Below are 21,916 nucleotides of genomic sequence, written 5' to 3'. Positions count from 1 at the left end.
GATTTATAATATCACAGAGTGTTCTGTTAGTATCAAGAGGTCAGCATTTTCTCATAAAAGAATGTAAGCCAGTCTCATATTCTGTGCATAAACTTAATTCCTTTCCTACCTAAATGAAGATCAAATCATTTAGAAATAAATAATCATATAGCTCTCTGCAGCATGATTAATACAAAATACAGTCATTGGTATTTTGTGAGTTAAATACTTACAATCATTACAGTTAATAATGTTTTTTCTTCCTCATAGTGTAACAAGGGGTAAGAATTGCTGCTAAACCACACGTGTGACAAAGCCAAATGAATTTGTTTTTTGTTTCTTTAGGTTTGTATTCTTGTCATTCTAACAGTTCAATCATGATTAACTTCATTGTATCGGTGAAAAAAAAATTTGCCAGTATGTTTTTGTGTACTAACGTTTAATCTCCTCACGTTCTTAGGGGTATCTAAACTTGATTTAAAATAAATGGAATGGTTGTGACTTAGAGTTCACTGCATTCAAAGTTGTTCAGCTGTCTGAACTGTCTAAAGAGGCTTCTGAATCCACACATGTAAAGAAACTACAAGATCTCTAGTACTCCGTTTAAAAAAGAATTATGCATAATAATAAGAAAATGTTCTTGTCCATTACAACAAAGTTATCCATTCTGGTATGTTGTTTTCAGGCTACCTGTTTGTTGACTAAATGTAGCCCTTCTTGTACTAATAAATCATAATACCTCCTGTTGGCTTGGTCTCTTTGGGATTGTGGCTCATTTTGGACATAACATTGACATTGCCATTTGTAAAAATCCCATAGGGCAGCTGATTTTGGCATGTCTGGAACTCAGTACCATTTTGAGATTATAGATACTTAAAACTTTAGTATTGCTTATTCACACTTAAGTTTCACAAACACATGATTTGTTTGAACTAGTGTTTTATAGACAGGTATCAATATCAGATTTTGGATTTTGGTACCAGTACCAAAGAGAAAAAACTGATAAACACTCCCTTCCTCATCATATATCCAGTCTCCCTGTTACATTAATACAAGGAGCAGCTCCGTCTTGGTGTATTCAGCACATTGAGGCAAGGGGACGTGGAGTCTACATCGCATTGAAACACATTATTTCCCCATGCAGCCTTCATCACGTCAAAGCTTTACCATATAAAGTGCAGGGAAAACTAAAGTTAACTTCTAATTCCAAAAATAAATAAATGCTTGTACTGTACTATTTTAAAAATTTGTTTTTTTGCTACTTTTTCAGTACTGTTATACCACTAAACTCTAGTTTGTGCTTTACTCCCTAATTTATATAGCACCTACTGTACTGTTAATGTATTCTGTTACCTGGGAAAGGCAGGTGAACCTCACAAAGTGAACAATTTGTGTATCAAGGCCAGTACTCATCAACTTCTATAGTCTAGGACCAACAGTGTTGTGAGGCTGAGTGGGTGGCTGAATGATCATTAGTAATAAAGGTGTACTAGAAAAGACATCGACTCACAGCCCAGTGCTGCCTTGATGTCCACGTCCCAAGGATTTTGAGTAGCTTAATAGTATTCAAAGTTTTCATGTTTTTTTCTCTTATTTTTGTGTCCTGCCCCACATATTCCGGTTGGAATGAAGGCAGGTGGAAATGTGATATAAGGGTTTCAGGAATAGCTAGATTTAAACAGAGGGGCCCACACATTCTGCTGTGGAATGGCTGAAGTGTTTAACAAGCAGGTCTGGTCTTCTTGTTCTGTTTTTTTTTATTTTCCGATTCTTCTTCTTTTGGGGGTGTTGCTCGGTTGCACCCCACATCAGCCCAGCCATAGGATGGTGGCAAACAGAACCTTAACCAACAAACTGGGACACCACTTTCTCTGCAAAACAAATTATTTCCAGTTATTTTATGGTCAAAGGACTAATTACAAAGGGACTACTTGAACAGCGGATCGCATGCTACCTGCTCCCATTATATACTTGTGGTTTGAAGTGCGAGTGAGTGACAACAAGCTGGACTTTTGGGGACTTGTGTCCCTGTCATTTGGCAAAGAAGGAAAAGTCAAGGCTGAAGGAGCCATTCAGCACAGCTGCTGTGTAGAATTACAGCAACACTGACTGAGGTGCTTCCTCCTTTCATTTCCGCTGACACCATAAGCTTAACATCAGGAAACAAATGTGTTTTGTGCCACACGTTGCAGATGGAGGAAGGGTAAGTTGTTTTACGTTTCTACCTTACCCAGTTTATAGCCATCTTGTGCAACAGTGTCTGTAAAACACAGGAGTTTGAAGGGTGGCATTAGGGAATAGGAACTGGCACAATATGGCACAGCTCAACAACCCAGTACTGCTTTTATTTTTGTCCTCTGAATAGGACTTTCTATCAAAAGTAGACTTTATAAATTTTTTTCCTTGTAATCAGAATGCCTTTATTTTTTTATCTGCACTTAATTTGATGAATTGCACTATGTAACATCTGCAGCATTCATTTCGTAGTTGTACGCCTTGCTTCTTCATTTAATGCAGAAGCCGAAAAGTCATGAAGGAGGGGGAAGGGTTTTGTGGTTAGTACTTTGATACAGCTGATTATTAAAACCAAGATGGCTTAACATCAGGAAACCCGAGAAGTCATTGGGTACCTGATGAGGACTGTGAGAACTGTGCCGTGCTGTTACTCATTACTTTTCCAGTGTATTCAAAATATTTCAAGTCTATGTTACTTATGTGTATTTAGAACAATAAAATTCTTACCTGCACATCTCCACAAAGGAATGTCAACAATAAGACTCACAAATGTAAAAAATATGTATAGTATGTGCAATTTAACACAAATATATACATCATGTTTGTGCAAGAACATTAACAGTATTTGTTGTTGTGGTTGATAACGTGAATCAGTTAACGTTTTTCTGGAGGGCAGAGTGAGAAAAGCATCTGTGCAGAGTGACTCAGGTCTCTAATGGCAAAGTTAGCCTTTTTAAGGCAGTGAGTGTTGTAAATGTCCTGAATGGAAGGCACTGACTGCCGGCAATAATCTGTGCTGCCTTCATCACCCTCTGCAATGCTTTATGCCCTTGAGCCAAGCAGATGTTATACCATGATACGATACAGACAATGGGAAGTTGGCCAACGGTGAGGGTCGTCGACGTCAGGCGGAGCGACGCGCCGATCGACGGACCCCTCCTCAGTAGCATCATATGCAACAACGGCTCAACATTTGGACGATGATGCTAGGGCGTCCCCTGCAGGCGACGCGCGCCGCCCTCGCCTGAGCGACGTGAGAAGTGGACGAAGGCTACCTGCCCAAGGACGGGACAGGCTAAAGAAGCAAGTCCGACCACGACTACGATTACGGTGTGGGACCCTCAACATCGGCACCATGACCGGAAGAAGCCGCGAGTTGGCCGACGCACTCAAGACCCGTCGTGTCGACATCGCCTGTATTCAAGAGACGAAATGGAAAGGATCAAAAGCCAGAGACATCGGCGAAGGCTTCAAACTGTATTACAACGGCGCACAAGCACAAAACGGCGTGGGAATCGTGATCTGCCAGAAGCTACAAGACAACGTCGTAGAAGTCAGCCGAGTCTCAGACTGCCTCATGTCACTCAAGATCGACACTGGCTCAGCCGTGCTCCGAGTTGTATCGTGCTACGCGCCCCAAACCAATTGCCCCGACGCCGAGAAAGACCGATTCTGGGAAAGCCTCGACGCCCACCTACGATCATTTGCCCCCGAAGAACACGTAGCTGTCGGTGGCGACCTCAACGGCCACGTGGGTCAAGAGCGAACCGGATACGAACGGGTCCATGGGGGCCAAGGACGAGGAGCCCGTAACGACGATGGCACACGAGCGCTGGACTGCGCAGAGGCCCATGATTTCGCCATAGTCAACACTTTCTTCAAAAAGAAGCAAATGCATCAGATAACATACTCCAGCGGCGGCCGAGACACCCAGATCGACTACTGGCTCTTTCGGAGGTGTCACTTCAACTTGGTCCGTGACGTAAAAGTGATCCCATCAACAAAGCGCCGCCCCAACACCGGCTGCTAGTCATGGACCTACACCTAGACCTTGGCCAGCGTCGAATGGTACGAACAACAACCGAAAAGATCAAATGGTGGAGACTCGGCGAGTGGAAGCAAGAGCTTACAAAAGAGCTCGCCCGCATGGACGTGGACCCTGACCAGCCAGTAGCGGACACCCGGGATGCCATCTCCAGCCAGATCACGAAGCTGCGTCCGCAACCCTTGGACGGACGAAACCGGAAGAAAATTCATCGATAAACAAACATGGTGGTGGAACGAAGAAGTGCAAGAACCCATCAAAGCGAAGAAGAAAGCCCTGAAGAAGTGGCTCCAGTCCAGAGACGATGAAGACTACCAACAATACAGAACATCCAAGTTGATGGCGAAGAGTGCCGTCGCAAAAGCGAAAGCGCTCACTATAGCAAGCTCTACGAGGAGTTGGACACGCCTGGAGGGGCGAACAAGATCTATCGCCTTGCCAATATGCGCCATCGTTCGACCCAGGATATCGGCCAGGTCAAGCATATCAAGGACGACCAACACCTAGTCTTACGGGACCCGCCCGCCATCCTCCAGTGTTGGAGCGATTACTACTCCAGAGTGAGCAATGAAGAATTCCCACACCCGCCGATCAGCAGTGCCGACCCCGTCTCTGGCCCCGTCCCGCCAATTACCATCGCAGAAGTCACAATTGCTGTCAAGAAGATGAAGAACGGGAGGCGACGGACCTGATGACATTCCTGCTGAAGTGTGGAAGCTGCTTGGGCAACGTGGAGCCGTGACGCTATGCGACCTCTTCAACCAAATCGTCAGAGGAGGCGAAGTCCCCAAGGCCTGGACCACCAGCATAACAGTGCCCATTTGGAAAGGCAAAGGCGACGTGGCCGAGTGCTCCAACTATCGCCCAATCCGCCTCCTATGCCACACAATGAAGATATTCGAGCGGATCTTGGACGCCCGCCTCCGCCATATCGTCACCATCACGCCAAATCAATGCGGCTTTGTCAAAGGCTGTGGAACAACCGATGCAATCCATGCCGCCCGCCTTCTACTGGAGAAACATCGAGAAAAGAACAAAGGTGTCCATATGGCCTTCCTGGACCTGGAGAAAGCGTTTGATAGAGTGCCTCATGACCTCATCTGGCATGCGTTACGAGCGCACGGTGTACCAGAAGCATACGTCAACTGGGTCAAGCTCCTGTACCGCAACGTCACCAGCATGGTCAGGTGCCCAGTGGGAACATCACCGCCCTTCGCCATCAGTGTGGGCGTGCACCAGGGATCAGCGCTATCGCCGCTCCTGTTCATTTTGTGTATGGACACAGCAACGGCGGACCTCCAGACCCCCCACCCATGGACGCTGCTGTATGCGGACGACGTCTTCCTCTCGGACGAGACACGCGAAGCCCTACAGCAACAGGCCCAACGGTGGAAGGACCGGTTAGACACCAACGGCATGAAGTTGAATATTAAAAAGACCGAATACATGGAATGTGGCCTGCAAACCGATGGTACCATCAAGATCGGGGAGGAAGACCTGAAGAAGACTACCGAATTCAAGTACCTTGGCGCTGTCATCAGCCACGACGGTGACCTGTCACCCGACGTCCGCGCAAGAATCAACGCCGCATGGGCCAAGAGGCGCCAAGTCACTGGCGTGCTCTGCGACCGCCGCATGCCGGACAGCCTGAAGTCAAAAATCTACAAATCAGTGGTCCGCCCAGTTGCCCTATATGGATCAGAGTGCTGGCCAGCCTCTGCGAAGCACGAACAAGCCCTAAGCACCATGGAGATGCGTATGCTTCGCTGGAGCCTGGGCCTAACAAGATGGGACTGTATCATGAACGCCGACATCCGAAGGCGAATGGGCATAGCGCCAATTGTAGAAAAGATGCGAGAGGCAAGGCTGCGGTGGTACGGGCATGTCACCCGGTGACCAGAACTCGGTGGCGCTGAACGGCAATGCGGCTCGACCCGCAGGACGGCGACCACGAGGAAGACCAAAGAAGCGGTGGATGGACCGGATCAGCGAAGACATGAAAATCGCCAATGTCACCCCAGAAGACGCTTTAGACCGAGCCAAATGGAGACGATGTTGCAAGAGAGCGGACCCTGCGACCAAGCGGGACACAACGCCAGGATGAAGAAGAAGAAGAAGATACGATACAGACAATGAGGATGGATTCCACTGTGCACTTGCAGAAGTTAACAGGAACAGAGGAGAAATCTGAACATTTCTCAGATGTCTGAGGAAAATAGATTAGAATAGATTACATTACATTAAGTAAACTTTATTAATCCCTAAGGGGATATTTTTGATGCATACAGCAATAGAAGCCTAAAAAACAAAGACTCACAGGACAAAACATACAATCAATCAATAGATAAAAAAGTACATGTATATTGTGCACACATAGCAAAATGAACTTAGAGTTATAAGCATTTAGTCTGGGATTTTGAGAGAAAACATTGAATTATCAGATAGCAGAGGGCAGAAATGATCCTCAGAGGTGCTTCATAACATACCTTGGAGGAATGATTTGCCTTTGGCTAAAAGTGTTTCTGGAGACCACATCCTAGAGGGGATGGAAGGTCTTTTGTATAACAGTATTCAATTTTGCCAAAATCCTCTCTTCTACAATAGCTTCCAGTGTTTCCAGGGTTCTCCATCAGGCATTTCAGTGCTTCTCCCTGGGGCACTAGTTAAGTTGTATTACAAACCGGATTCCAAAAAAGTTGGGACACTATACAAATCGTGAATAAAAACTGAATGCAATGATGTGGAGGTGCCAACTTCTAATATTTTATTCAGAATAGAACATAAATCACGGAACAAAAGTTTAAACTGAGAAAATGTATCATTTTAAGAGAAAAATATTTTGAATCAGAATTTCATGGTGTGTGTCAACAAATCCCAAAAAAGTTGGGACAAGGCCATTTTCACCACTGTGTGGCATCTCCCCTTCTTCTTACAACACTCAACAGACGTCTGGGGACCGAGGAGACCAGTTTCTCAAGTTTAGAAATAGGAATGCTCTCCCATTCTTGTCTAATACAGGCCTCTAACTGTTCAATCGTCTTGGGCCTTCTTTGTCGCACCTTCCTCTTTATGATGCGCCAAATGTTCTCTATAGGTGAAAGATCTGGACTGCAGACTGGCCATTTCAGTACCCGGATCCTTCTCCTGCGCAGCCATGATGTTGTGATTGATGCAGAATGTGGTCTGGCATTATCTTGTTGAAAAATGCAGGGTCTTCCCTGAAAGAAATGACGTCTGGATGGGAGCATATGTTGTTCTAGAACCTGAATATATTTTTCTGCATTGATGGTGTCTTTCCAGACATGCAAGCTGCCCATGCCACACGCACTCATGCAACCCCATACCATCAGAGATGCAGGCTTCTGAACTGAGCGTTGATAACAACTTGGGTTGTCCTTGTCCTCTTTGGTCCGGATGACATGGCGTCCCAGATTTCCAAAAGAACTTGAATCGTGACTCGTCTGACCACAGAACAGTCTTCCATTTTGCCACACTCCATTTTAAATGATCCCTGGCCCAGTGACAACGCCTGAGCTTGTGGATCTTGCTTAGAAATGGCTTCTTCTTTGCACTGTAGAGTTTCAGAAGGCAACGGCAGATGGCACGGTGGATTGTGTTCACTGACAATGGTTTCTGGAAGTATTACTGAGCCCATTCTGTGATTTCCTTTACAGTAGCATTCCTGTTTGTGGTGCAGTGTCATTTAAGGGCCCGGAGATCACGGGCATCCAGTATGGTTTTACGGCCTTAACCCTTACGCACAGAGATTGTTCCAGATTCTCTGAATCTTCGGATGATGTTATGCACAGTTGATGATGATAGATGCAAAGTCTTTGCAATTTTTCGCTGGGTAACACCTTTCTGATATTGCTCCACTATCTTTCTGCGCAACATTGTGGGAATTGGTGATCCTCTATCCATCTTGGCTTCTGAGAGACACTGCCACTCTGAGAAGCTCTTTTTATACCCAATCATGTTGCCAATTGACCTAATTAGTGTTTATTGGTCTTCCAGCTCTTCGTCATGCTCAAATTTACATTTTCCAGCCTCTTATTGCTACTTGTCCCAACTTTTTTGGGATTTGTTGACACCGTGAAATTTTGAATCAACATATTTTTCCTTTAAAATGATACATTTACTTGGATTAAACGTTTGATCTGTCATCTACGTTTTATTACAAATAAAATATTGCCATTTGCCATCTCCACATCATTGCATTCAGTTTTTATTCACAATTTGTTTAGTGTCCTAACTTTTTTGGAATCCGGTTTGTAATTAATTAATTAATTATTAATCCTGTACTAGGCTGTGAAGAGCCATAATTTCTTCCTGCAGAAACCTCTACTGTATGTGGAGCAGGCCTTTTCAATACAAAGTCATATGATCCCCCATAGCCACACAGTAGTCAATGGACCCAGCAGAATTTCTGTGGAGTATAGAAGGAAGCCTGTATCCACCCTTGGAGTCAAATCAGGATCTAACATTTTCAGTTAAAACTGCTTTCAGTTGTGCCACCACACTACCTTTTTTAATGAATATACAAGACTATTAAAACATCCATCCATTTACTAACCTTTGGACACAAGGGGCAACCAAGCTCTTGATGAAATGCCTGGTATGATATATGCAGATCTGAGTTGTGCTGGGGATGATTTTACTGTAGAAAGTAACACTGGCATTTAAATTATTGGTTACAGTAAGTGTCTTCTGCAAAGCAGAAAGGCAATTTATTATAGAGAGCACACAATTCTTCCGGTATGACATCGATACTCCACTCTGAGAATGACCAACCATTACCCCAACTCAACAAATGCATCCTGCAGTGTGTCTTTCATTTAGGACATTAAAGTGTACTCCAGACTGTTTTAGAGATGCTTTACAAAGCTGCATTGTTTTTACTTTTAATCAGAAAATCCAAGCTCTTAAAAAAATATATGATATGAGAACCTCCACATGAGGTTCAGGGTGGAGTGGTGGCTCTGAGGCTAAGGATCTGCACTGGTATCCTGAAGGTTGCCGGTTCGAATCCCTGTCAGTGCCAAAAGAGATCCTACTCTGCTGGGCCCTTCATTTGCTCCAAATGGCTGACCCTGCGCTCAAACCCTGCGAAATAAAGAACAAAAAAAAAAATGATGATCTGTACCGTCATCTGCAGGATGTTTAGACCTGGGTGAGTACAGGGTGAGTATGTGCTGATTGTTGGCTCATAACTAATCTCGTGTAAAAGAGCAACATCCAATGTTGGTGCCGTTAGGGAGTTTGTCAGTAAAATGTTAAATGTCTTTTTCCTCTGACTTACCTGAAGGCATTCATAGGCATTAAAGAGATTGTATTGAAGACGTAATTAGATGAACAGTTAGACAGCGCTGAATGCCAGATTGGTAAGGATGAGTACATAGAAGGAGAAAGTCAGATTTTGGTATTCTGCTGTCCAAAATTAGGAGTGATGCAAAACAAGAACATTTCCCCAAATAACAATTTTAATATTCATCACTGAAAAGGAATGCCTTATTTGCATGAAGCCCATTTCATTGTCTTTATTGAAAAAGTGCTATACACCGATAAGCACATTTAGCCACAAGGGGCCTTTTACTTGCACAATCCAAATTAAAGAGAGAATTAAAACGTGATACTTTATTACCATCCTAACCACGGGGCAGAAGTGAAGCTTTTTCATTTGTGATTATACTTGTGATTCAGGAAAGACATTTAGTTAACTGGTGTCTGTTTTTATGGGATCTTTAGACAATATCCTAAAAAGGATTCTATAAATGAATCTTTACACTAGCTAGACAAGACCATACAGCTCTACATCAAATAATATATAAATTGTGGCTGCATCAGGTGCAAGATGAGAGGCCAGCCTGCCTAAGATGGGGAACCAGACCATAATGTGGCACTTGTACTCATGCAGTGGTAATTTAGATGTGTTACATGTTGATTAGCACATGCTATATATATATATATATATATATAAATATAAGTAAGAGTTTTGCTGTGTTCTGTGTCTGTGATACGTAAATTTGCACCTATGAAACAGTTGTATTAACATTTAATCTTAGGGATGTGAAAGGAAAATTGGTGAAACTCACCACAGGTAGTTGCTTGGCCTCGATTTGAGCTCTACACTCTAAGCTATGAGCCCGCAACTCCAAGGAGTATCCTATACAATACTAAGCTATTAAACAAAGCTCTTTGTAACACCACTTAGGGAAGATTTCCCGGTAACACACTGCTACATTAATACATGTTATAATGAAGAGCTAGTCTTGAGTTTTATATATCACCTTTACTATCATAAAATTCCTTAAAACATCAGTTAGTTTGGACATTTTCTACAGCGCATGTCGTAGTAAATGCTATAACAAAGTGATGTATCTTTTACATATTTCCTTTCCACACTGAATACTATGACAAACATGTTTGTAACATCAACCCAGATTTAGTGCTTTACAAAGTAATGATTATAAGAAAGTGATGTACACAGAGTGTCCACATTATAAGTTTTGTATCCTTAATATTTGTGGTGCTGCTCTCTGCTTGCTTTTACTATGCAACTGCTGAGTCATTGATAACACAATGCCCTTTGTCACGGGCCTTTTCCTGTCATAACTGAGTGAGGACATAACTACAGTTATTGGTTCAAGTACATAGTACAAATGTATCCAAACAATGGCAGTGTTCAAAAAGTGCAATGCAGAAGTATTCGGTAATTAGTAATCCATAAAAACAATGCAATGTGGAAGGCAAGAAACCAATAAATAGTTGCAATAAACAGTAAAAAAAAAAAACAAAACAAGAGTAAAGTCAAAGTCGGAACTGGCCTATGTCTTATTATTCCACAGTTCCTCTCCCTCTGGTTTACCCTGCTTACCCACTGAGTCTTGCAGCACAGCTGAGACAGACACCGGTGAATTCTGTCCATCATCTGGCTCTCACTCCAACCACCTTCCATCCTTGTCCAGTTCCCTTGTCCTGCCATCTCTGTTGGTGATTTCAGGACCCTTGAGGAACTCAATTGCTCCGGGTCCAAAACTCAAATCTGCCCCTGGAGCACTGTTTCTCTTGGTTTACCCCGGGCCCTTCCCAAATACTTCATGTCGTCTCATCCATACCAGCTTGACTGCCCAATTTTGCACTCTCTCAGTTTTTTCTTGCTTTCTTTTAACCTCTTATTCCCATATTACTCAGATCTTTTATACTGCTTTGAGTTCAGGTGCACTAAACAATATTCAGAGCAGAACAATCATCAAACGGCTATATTGACTGCTGTCATGCATGTTGTAATGCTGTTGGAAAATTGTGCTTTTGCTCTTAAAATGTGTTACCAAGACTATAACTATCCATCCATCCATCATCCAACCTACTATATCCTAACTACAGGGACACAGGGGTGTGCTGGAGCCTATCCCAGCCAACACATGGCGCAAGGTAGGAAACAAACCCTGGGCAGGGGGCCGCCCCACTGCAGAGACTATAACTAAATAACTCATAAACTGACATTTCTGTAGACAAAATGTTCTGTAAATGAAATAGCCAGAAGGTACAAATGACCTCTTTAACTCATTACTATTCATTAGGTAGTTTTCCAGGAGTGTTGAATTTGGGAAGTAGATACAATTCTAGGATGTATGCAAAATAAACACAGACAGGAATTCCAGAAAAGTAAGCATAAGATTATTAAAAAGTGGCATTATTTATTACAATTAATATTTTTAAGCTTAGATAAACCAACCAGTGTATGTATGCTTGTACAAATATGTGAATTGGAGGCTTGGGACTTTAAAATGAACAACTTTCAAAATTAACTTAATCCGCACTCAACCAGACCATGGGAACATATTAGTTGTCCCAGTTTTTTGATTGATGTAATATCTTGCATAAGGCAGCCAGCATGACACTATAAATTCAAAGGATTTTAAAAGACAAGAATCAGGAGGAGGAGGGAGAGAGAGAAACAACTGCTAAAGCGAGAACAACCCGGTCTGACTTTGCCACCTACAGACTAGCTTACAGCTCCCAAGCAACACACCTGAAACAACGAAAGCTGCAGCCACTTGACAACAAAGCATGCTGTGAGACCCTGAATTGAATCCTTCAGGTTGTATGTTTTCATATTTACTGTTAGTTTGTGTACCTCTTTCAAAAGTAGCCATTGGGATACACAAACCCAACAGGAGTAGTGGTTCTTGGGTTTTGCTAGAGTATTCTGCAGTGTAGCCCTTTCAGGGAAAGCAATCTGAAGACATACCGACATGTAAGAAAATCCTCACAGTGGTGCCGTGTGAGCGGAGCGGCTTCTAGCCCCTGGTAAGGTATGGAAGTCTAGGTAGCTAGCCTTGGCCAGTGTCAAGCTATTCTTGCTTGTATTTGAGCTTATCTGTGCTGAGTGGATATTGAATAGGTATGTTTTGCAGGACTTGTTTGCAAATCAAGATTAACAGTTTAGGCATTTCCAGTATTAACTTGTCCACCAATTTAAAAAGAACCTTAGAGGTTAAAGTGCCTTTCCTGGACACTTACACCACAAGACACATGTGGACAAGCAGTTAGCCTATTCATTAAGTACTTTACAGCTGCTCGTCTCTCCTATGCACATCAACATCCACAGAATCTGAGCAATACTATGGTCATGCCATGGACCCTTACACATGGTTTATGAGCTGATACAATCAGTCTGTTCAGAGGGTGAATAAGGGTTCAACTCCTTACGACATGAGTCAGAATATAGTAGGTGTTGCAATGAAGCACACAGTCGGGATCTGGAGAAAGTTCAGGTCAGTATTGTGCAGGGCAGTTGCATGGCCATACTCGGCCAAGACGCAGCAGGAACTGATACCAGCAATTTATATTGCCAAGTGGGTACAACTAGGTTGATGCAGCTGGGGAGTGATCCAGATTGTCCTAAAACTAAATGCTCTAGTAGCTCAGAATTAAGTTAAAGCCTATGGAGGTCAACACTTTTTTTAGGAAATGCCACCCACTCTTAACTATATGTGGATGTCAGCTATACAAACTACCAAGGGTTTGCCCGGTCCTTTGAATAAGAGTTGAGGCCCAAGACTGCAGGGACACTTGGGACCAATGGGTGGGGATATAAGAGGACAGCCGCAGTGCATATCCGAGGTTATGAACCAGAAGAAATTTCCAGGATGTTCTCTGAAGCAGTCTCTGGTCAGTGGCGAAAACCACCTTCTGACCAGTGTTCAAGCCTAGCATTGAACAGTTGGTTAATGACAAAAGCTTGACTGGTGGAAAGAAGTGGGAGCAGAGGCTAAAGTAAAGAAAGATTAAATGTAAATTGTGCAGCAGATAGGGCAAATGTCTGTTTAGGAAAGCCCCGGTTTACCGTGTAGCTTGTGTTCTGCATTGTTCTTGTACACTTCCTTTACTTTTTCTTTTGTGCAAAATGAAACTGTCTTTTGAATATTTTGATACTTTTGGTGTTATTTTAGGTTTGGGAATTGCTCAAGAACACCTTGTTCAGATTGACACATTGTCCATAAAGCAGGTTTCACACTGAGTCTTTTTATAAAGTTACTTCAACTTTTGATTTATTGTGATTCAAAGTGTGCACTTGCATTAGGAGAATTTACAAATTAAGATTATTTTTTAATACTAGTAATCACCAACAGTAGCTGATAATAAATCTACTTTAATATTGTGTGGGCTAATTTATGAAGAGTTGGTGTTTCCCTTCAAGCTCTCTTCTTGTGCTAAAGAATACCTGTAACATTTGCATTGATTTACCTCCCCAAATGGGCTGTCAGTCTTGTGTTCTCTTCTTGTTGACAAGGGTAGTTCTGAATATCTGATGGAGATGCTGTGGCATAACCTTCTTTTGAAAAGGGAATATTTGCTGACGTTGGCTGGTAATATAATTTAATTTTTTTTTTCCAACTTGAATGGCATGTTAAAAGAGCTCACTGGTCAAGGTGCTTGCTGTATTTGACAGTCTGAGCCTGAAAACGCAGCAGCAGAGGATTAAGTGGAAAACAAATACCTCCAAGTTTAGCTTACCCAGCAACACTGAACACATTCACTTTAGTCCTGCAGTCTTGCCTTCAGCTTTCATCCTTGCTGATTGCAGCAAATTTGTATCCTTGATATTTGTACTGTCCACTGACCAAAAGGGATACGTTGTGAAGTGAGGAGGGCTTCAATCACTGTGTCCGCTTTTATTAGGTATTGTATTAGGTATTGTTTTTTCATCTTATATTAGGAAGTATGCTTGGTTGCCTTTCATAGATTTTTTTCATTATTATGTGTTGATACGGATGTGGCTGCAGACCTTAGATGGCAGTAGTTTAAGGGCTGTTTACTTTTGAGTGGGAACTGGCAGAGCCACTGGGTGGTGAGTGCTGAAGGTCTCAGCCCATACTTGGCAGTGTCAGGCTGTGGTCTCGTTCCATTGTGTATCAGTCCTCTTATTCATAACTAGGTATGAGCAGCTGAGCTTTACCCCTCAATATTGGGAGCAACAAAACTGGATATAATTTTTGTTCTCTATTTCACCTAATATTATTTCTTGTTTTAGCAATTTATAAGGTTTTGCATACTCCTTGGGGGTAATTATTAAACCATGCATCTAAACTTTAGGTGCTAATGGAGCTCTGTAGTAACCTACTTTACATGGGCCATGGCAAAATTTTATGCTTGCAAGTGACATTTAAACTTTTTGGTCAACTTGTCCATTTACCATAGGTTTGAGACTAGAGGTATTGTATTCCCTTGGTTCCTCCCACAATTAATGTACTTTCAGAATGGACCCCACAGTTTTTCAGTGTGTTAATGAATAGGGCAGTTGGATTTAAATGTGAATCACAATTTAAATACTTAAATATTATGAAAAGTTTCTTAGACATATGGTAACCACTTTTTTTTCTTGATCTGACACTTTATCTTGGAGTTTTTCTTGACTTGGATCTAGTAAGACTGATTTTATGTGAAAAGAAGAAAAATCTAAATATATATTTAATATATAGCAAAATTTATAAGAGAAAGACAAATGGATAAACATTTAGTTATACTGTGTTCTTTTGCTCCCTTTCAGGGTACCTGCACTTCCAGTGAAAAATTTAACTGGATCAGGACCGGTTCACCCAGCTTTGGCAGGTAGGAGCTGTGTCCAGTGCTGTTACTTTTCTGTTTAATATCCAGGTATAATTATTTGAGTTATCCAGAGTGCTTTCTAATCTCATGTGCTGACATCTACAGGTGCTAAAGATAAGGCCCTCTTTATCATCTCCTAACCAGTCTTTCTTTTCCTCTTTTAAGCAGGGATGACTGGCATACTGATGTGTGCTGCTGGCCTCCCAGTGTGTCTGACTCGTGCCCCTAAACCTATTCTGCACCCTCCACCTGTCAATAAGAGTGACTTGAAGCCTGTGCCTGGGGTCAATGGTATTCGTCGCAAAATGAAAAAGAAGCAGTTAAGGAAAGGTGAGTCATATGCATAGGACAAATGAGATACAAATGGAGTAAAGTGGAGTAGGTTTTAGTACTAGGCAAAATAGCATTACCTGTTGCAATACAATATGACTTATCCCACAGATAAGTTCAGTTTCAAGTTTATTGTTAGCTGTGAAGAGTAAAATAAAATTCTCACAGTTTTGTCAATGAATACAGTCCGATCCGATATATTGAACAAGTTATCGGAGAACAGATATAAGAAACGTGTTACATTTTGAGCTTGCAGTTGTCAGTACAGGAGTATGTTGCAGCATATTTCAAACTATCCATCCATCCATTTTCTAACCCGCTGAATCCGAACACAGGGTCACGGGGTCTGCTGGAGCCATTCCCAGCCAACAAACACACACTAGGGCCAATTTAGAATCGCCAATCCACCTAACCTGCATGTCTTTGGATAGTGGGAGGAAACCGGAGCGCCCGGAGGAAACCCACGCAGACACGGGGAGAACATGCAAACTTTCAGTTGCCCTTGTGTGTTACAATTGAACAACAAAAATAATAGAAGAAAGGAAATTATAAGGTAAAATAAAAGGAGAATGAACACTTGCATTAAGTTATGCTTTGAATCCTTTTCAGGCCTTGCTGAGCTGGTCTTTATTTTTGCATAGCCTCATGGCTGAAGTTATAAGTGGCCTTGAAAATTTTGTTGTTTTTATAATGCACTGCTGAATTCCATCACTTATCAGATTTTTAAGAGTTTTTACAGAGTATGGACAGGAAGTTTAAGGACTTATTCTAGGAAAAGGTTTGCCTGTGGCTGTTTCATAAACATTGTATACACCAGATACTGCTTGCTGCATAAACCCACGCACTGTAGTTTAACTTTATCTGCACTGTCTCTGTCATTAATGAACAAAACACTTTTCGATACTTGGAACATTTGCCATCATTTTTCAAATTGTCACTAACATTGTAGCGGGGCTACATAGTAATAGTGTTTTCAATGTTTGTACTGAGTGCATTTTGTTTCCATCGTCCCGTTTGCTGTTTATAATATATGCGTTAGTGAATGTCTTCCCCGTAAATACAGGGGGTGTGGATGATGGAGAGAGACCGCAATCCCAAGATGGAAAGCACCTGTTTACAATCAGTCAATTACAGCCGGCTCATTACTATATAAACAATCAGGAGGGAACAGAGAAAAGGAAGAAGAAAGATGGATATTACATTTCACTACAACAAACCACCAGCACCTGCTATTTTTCCACATTGCACTTTGGGATCCTGTTTGTTTTTCATTCTGCTGGACTTACATCAATTCAATCATCGCCAGAGACCCTGGGGTTGGACTACAGTATCCACCACACGCTGAGGCTTCACGGTGATGTGGCTCCATTTTTTCTGGGAAATTCAGACGCATCACTTATCTGTTGGCCAGTCATCCGTATTCAGGACAGTTGTATACTTGGATTCAAGTTCACTATCATTGGCATTTTCCATATTCATTCATCGTTATTTGTGTTTTGTGTTTGTTATATGTGTCTGGGACAAGGGAGGGTTTTGATATTGTATATATGGTGTTGTCACGTTGTTAGTTTGGTGGAGGGATATACATATCTACATATATATTTTTCATGGGGAATGTGCAGTAGTGTTTTGATGTGTTCATTTAATATATTTATTCACTTATTTTTACATATCTGCTTTTGTGCGCTTATGTTTAAACCGTCGATTGTGGGGAAAATTTTATTTGTTAGAGGTACGGCTTGATTTATAAGATTCATCTCAGTAATTTGTCCAGGCCTCAAATCTTGGAAGTGTAGCTGCCGGCTGGGTAAGGGGTCGGCCGTTACAACATTAATGTCATTTGGTTTATATTATGATGTATGCGTGATTTTATATATATACACGCTCACTTTGCTCGCCAATCCCCTGGTTTGGTTTACCGGATATACAATTTAAAGAGATTATTTTCATGAGAATTGTTACATATGCATTATTTTCAGTTTAACTTTAAAACATTTGTAAAAACAAAACTTGTCCTTTATTTCCGGCCCCGGGCATGGTTGAAATCTTACTCGTGGGATATAAAACGCTGCGTGAAGAGGAGATGTGGTCAGATCATCTGCCGGCTTGCTGCTGCTGCTGCCTAGCTGCGTTCTCTGCTTGTCGTGCTGCGCATTGATCATTTGAAAGCCTGTACAGCAGCTGTGCTTTTGTCACTTTGCGTCTCTGCCCCTGGCATTGTGAAGGGGTAGGCTGAACGCACGCTAAGGAGATGCAGTTGAATCATCTGCTGGCTTGCTGCTGCTGGCAAGCTGCGTCTTTTGCTTGTCGTTGTTGTTTTAAGAGCTGGAAGCACATGAAGTGTGTCTGCCACGAGCATTCCAACAACTGCTAGGTTAGATGTCCATGGACTTGTTTTAAATTGTAAGTAGGGCATGACGTGCCAAAGTCACGATCTCACGGGTTTTGCTTCCTAAGGTTGTAATGTCTAGTCTCGCATGACGTCAAAGTGTCTCTCTGAGATGATCACGTCTCGATGGCTTTGCTCAACCCCCCCGAGATGCACTACGCTCCTGCCACTTCGCGTGTCTCCCACTTGTGTTGTGAATGTGGGGAGCAGAATGCTCGCTAAGGAGATGCGGACAGATCAGCTGCTGGCTTTGTGCTGCTGCTGCCGAGGTGAGTGTTCTGCTTGTCACGCTGCGCATCGATCATTTAAAAGCCTGTACAGCAGCTGTCCTTTTGTCTCACTGCATTGTCGCGTGTGACGCTAAATTGTCTCTCGTGGGACATCAAATTGTCTTCTGAGAGGATCACGTCTTGTTTCCCTCCCAAGATTTTTTTTTATAATAGAGAGATATACACACATACACACACATATATGTGTATATATGAATGTATGTATATAGATATATATGTGTATTTTGTTAAAAATATTTATTTCTTTGATGAAGGCTTTGTTTTTCTTTGAATGAACTAATTTTAATTAAAGTCAGATGTTTCTCATTTTGTCAGTGCAGTGCAGACCCTAAACACCAGACAGAGCTGGGCCAGGCACAAAGTCGAAATGAGTCTGCTTTAACAAAATGCATTTAGACCGGCAGAAACACTTTACCTTCATTGCCTTCACCTAAGGTGAGCATCATCCTCCCAATTGAGTCAGGGAGCAGGACCCAGCTAGGAACACCTCTCAATCCCCCTCCCATTGAATCTACTTTGATACGGCTTCCTAGCCAGTCAGGGAATACCATACAAGCTGGACAGAATGTCTCTGCATCCATTATAATGTCCTTCCATGCCAGCCTTCTGGCTGTGGGAAGCCATAGTACCACTCTTCCTTGGTATGCTCTTCCATCTGCATATAATTTTCGTCTTTAAAAATGTGTGATTCATGTTTGAGAAGAAACATAATGTGTTTTTTTAAAGGTGTTTTCTCTGAAACCTTGTGAAAGCACATTGACAGAAAAATAAGTATGGCTCTGTTCTGTAGATAGATCTTGTTCCCAAATAAAATTTGATTTCAAAAAAGCTCAAATGTGATCCGACATGAAAGTTATCTAACCATTTCAGATATATAGGTTGCTGGGCTGTTTTTACAAAAAATAAGGTTTTTGAAAGAACTGTTGGAAAAGAAGCTGTCAATGTATGACTGATTAATTACTGATTACATTTTTGGCTGAAAGAGTTTTCCATGGCCAGAAGAATGCTTATCAAATTTTGAATGTATGTGATTATATATTTTAAATACTAGTCTCATAGGTGATTGCATATTTTAAATACTGTTCTCAAACATGGGAGAAGCCCTTCATTTTAAAATCAGTCTGGCCAATTACTAAAATGTGAAAGTGACTAGTGTAATTTGAACACTGTTGATTCATTCTAAAGACTCTATAAATATTCCAGAAGCTTACAATAGTTTTCATTTTGTGTATACTAAAGATTTTTAAATGACAAAATAGTCAAAATACCCTCTGGAGAGTGGCAGTTGGGTAAAGCTGCGATCAATAAACTGCCTGATGATAAACATGGCATCAAAATTTCTGCCAGACTGCAGCTTATCCGTGCTGGTGGGGGGTGAAATCTGCCAATGTTTACTCAAAGAGAGGAATTTATCTGAAGTACCTCAGGGAGTCCTAGAATCTTGGTAATGAATCGGTTACAACCTACCAATCCATCATTATTTATAGCTTTTGTCAACATAGGAAATAAATTATGGGAAACTGTATCTAAGATTGAGTGTTTTAGAAGGGACATACAATTGGTTTAATACCTAAAAGTTTGTCCAGTGTTAATCGCAGCACAAGGCTTTGTTAAAAGTATATATTGTGTTCTGAAAAATACTGAAGACAAACATTCAATGGTACTTGAAAGCTGGTGTTCTATTTTATAAGGCTGTGGTCATGGGCACGCAGTAGACTTGGGTGAAATGAATGGCCTCTTCTTGGTGTCTTTTAATGGAGAATATGCTTTAAAAGTGTCCCAAAATGTATCTAAAAGTCTGTCATATTGAAGGAAAACTGTAAAAAATAAACTTTGACTTGAGAAACAAATACACAAAGAATGTTTATAAAAAATATATATGTATATAAACAAAAGAACAAAAATGGCAAAAATAGTGCAAAATATGCAAAGGCAAAAAAGTGTTTGCCTAACAAGGAAACCCACAGCAGCAAATCTTAATATAAAATCCAGATATCAAAATCAAAATGAACAGAGGCAAAAATCAAAACAGACAAAAAATGTGTACTTACTTCAGATGTTAATTAATAAACTCCTTAAGAATCCCTTCTTCTTCTTCGAAATAACAATGGTGAATGTGGTTAACTTAAAAGTGCAATATTGCCAGCTACTGAATTGAAGTGTGAAGCCAAATTGGCAGTTTTAGATTATTCCACTTAAAACCTGTGATAATTAAAAACTCTACTAATGCTGTACATGATTTCACAATTCCCTCCTTTGCTTCAAGAATATCCTTATTACCAACATCACTTGGTCTTAGTTATTAAGCAGAATATTTACTACAATATTTATTACATTCCGTTAACACATGTTTTGCTTTTTAATTTTCAAAATACAGTTCAACCAGTATGACCAAACCTAAGCCTTTAAATCTAATCAAATCTTCCTTTCTGGATATACCTGTAAAGTGTCTAACCTGAACACATTTACTGTACATAGCCCATAATAGTGTCTTTCAAGTGTGCATTTGTCCCACACCTACTGCCATTTCCTAATTCATATCTACTTAATTGTGGATTTTACCTTTTTACCCAAGTCAGCTGCTATAGCTATTTTCAAATTCAAGTGCTTCTTTTGCAATTGCGTCAGCTTTTTCAATTCCATAACGTGGTGGGATCCAGCATAATTTAATTTCTATTCACAAACCTATAAAGAGAATATACTTACATTAGTAAATCCTGCCCACAAAACCAACATGATTTAAGAACTTTTTAATACAGATTCAGAATCTGAACATATCTGTAGCCCAGTGGTTATTGCTATAATAAACAGACATCTGCTCCAGGCTTCAGAAAGTAAAGGCTGATTTTCTAGTCCTTCAGTGACATTAGTGACTCACTACTTCAGTTTAGCATATCCTGACTAGAGCTGCTGATTAACTGTGTAGACTGCATCTCTGTTGTTAGTCATTAGCACTAAAACATAAGTGACATGACAGTTACAATTTGTTACTAACCCTCACCTATTCTGTTTCTCTTCTCGGTACTCAAATGTGGCACTTGGTGCCACGGCCCATCTGCAAAGTTGTTTTGCCTACCTAAGGTAAAGTCATCCCTGATGGAGGATCACAGGAATCTTGGGAAAGAGGGGTCCTTTCATCAGATTAGCGCTATTTCAGCTGTGGAATGGCCAAATGGGGGATGCATCTTGATGAGTGAGGTCTCCAGGACTCTAAACAAATCCAAATCATATTATGTGATATCATCTACTGTTAAATTCTACTCCGTACTTCTAAAATTTTTATTTTTATACTGTATTGAGGATTTTTTCTATTTTGTGTATTGTATTGTATTGACCCCCTTCTTTTTGACACCCGCTGCACGCCCAACCTATCTGGAAAAGGGTCTCTTTTTGAACTACCTTTCCCAAGGTTTCTTCCATTTTTTCCCGACAAGTTTTTTTTGGGAGTTTTTTCTTGTCTTCTTAGAGAGTCAAGGATTGGGGGCTGTCAAGAGGCAGGGCCTGTTAAAGCCCATTGTGGCACTTCTTGTGTGATTTTGGGTGACACAAAAAATAAATTGTATTGTATTAGGGTGACACCGCCTCTTGGGGTTCTACTCACTAAGCACAAGAATAAGAGAACATTGGAAAATATATAAATAGGAAATAATAAATAAACAGATCAGTTTAAAAAAAGTAATAACAATAAAGACATGAACAATAATAATTTAAAACTAACAACAAAGGCATAAAGGAAAATAAACAAGCCAGGGAACA

General features: G+C 41.2%; 1 protein-coding gene across 2 annotated transcripts in view; it reads left to right on the top strand.

Moving 5' to 3' along the window:
* dtx1 (deltex 1, E3 ubiquitin ligase) overlaps nucleotides 1-21,916 on the top strand; it is a 98,455-nt gene that overhangs the window by 59,273 nt on the left and 17,266 nt on the right. The window contains exons 3-4 of one of the 2 annotated variants that reach the window (XM_039772246.1): nucleotides 15,093-15,154; nucleotides 15,320-15,481. In XM_039772246.1, coding sequence (XP_039628180.1) covers nucleotides 15,093-15,154; nucleotides 15,320-15,481 — 224 coding nt within the window. Of the gene's footprint in view, nucleotides 1-15,092; nucleotides 15,155-15,316; nucleotides 15,482-21,916 lie in introns of both variants that reach the window. The other variant, XM_039772245.1, reaches the window with a different exon arrangement.

This window comes from Polypterus senegalus, chromosome 12 (genome assembly GCF_016835505.1).
Source record: "Polypterus senegalus isolate Bchr_013 chromosome 12, ASM1683550v1, whole genome shotgun sequence".
Classification (NCBI taxonomy): domain Eukaryota; kingdom Metazoa; phylum Chordata; class Cladistia; order Polypteriformes; family Polypteridae; genus Polypterus; species Polypterus senegalus.
The sequence above is the reverse complement of the archived record's forward strand: the minus strand, read 5'-3'. Positions and strand labels throughout refer to the sequence as shown.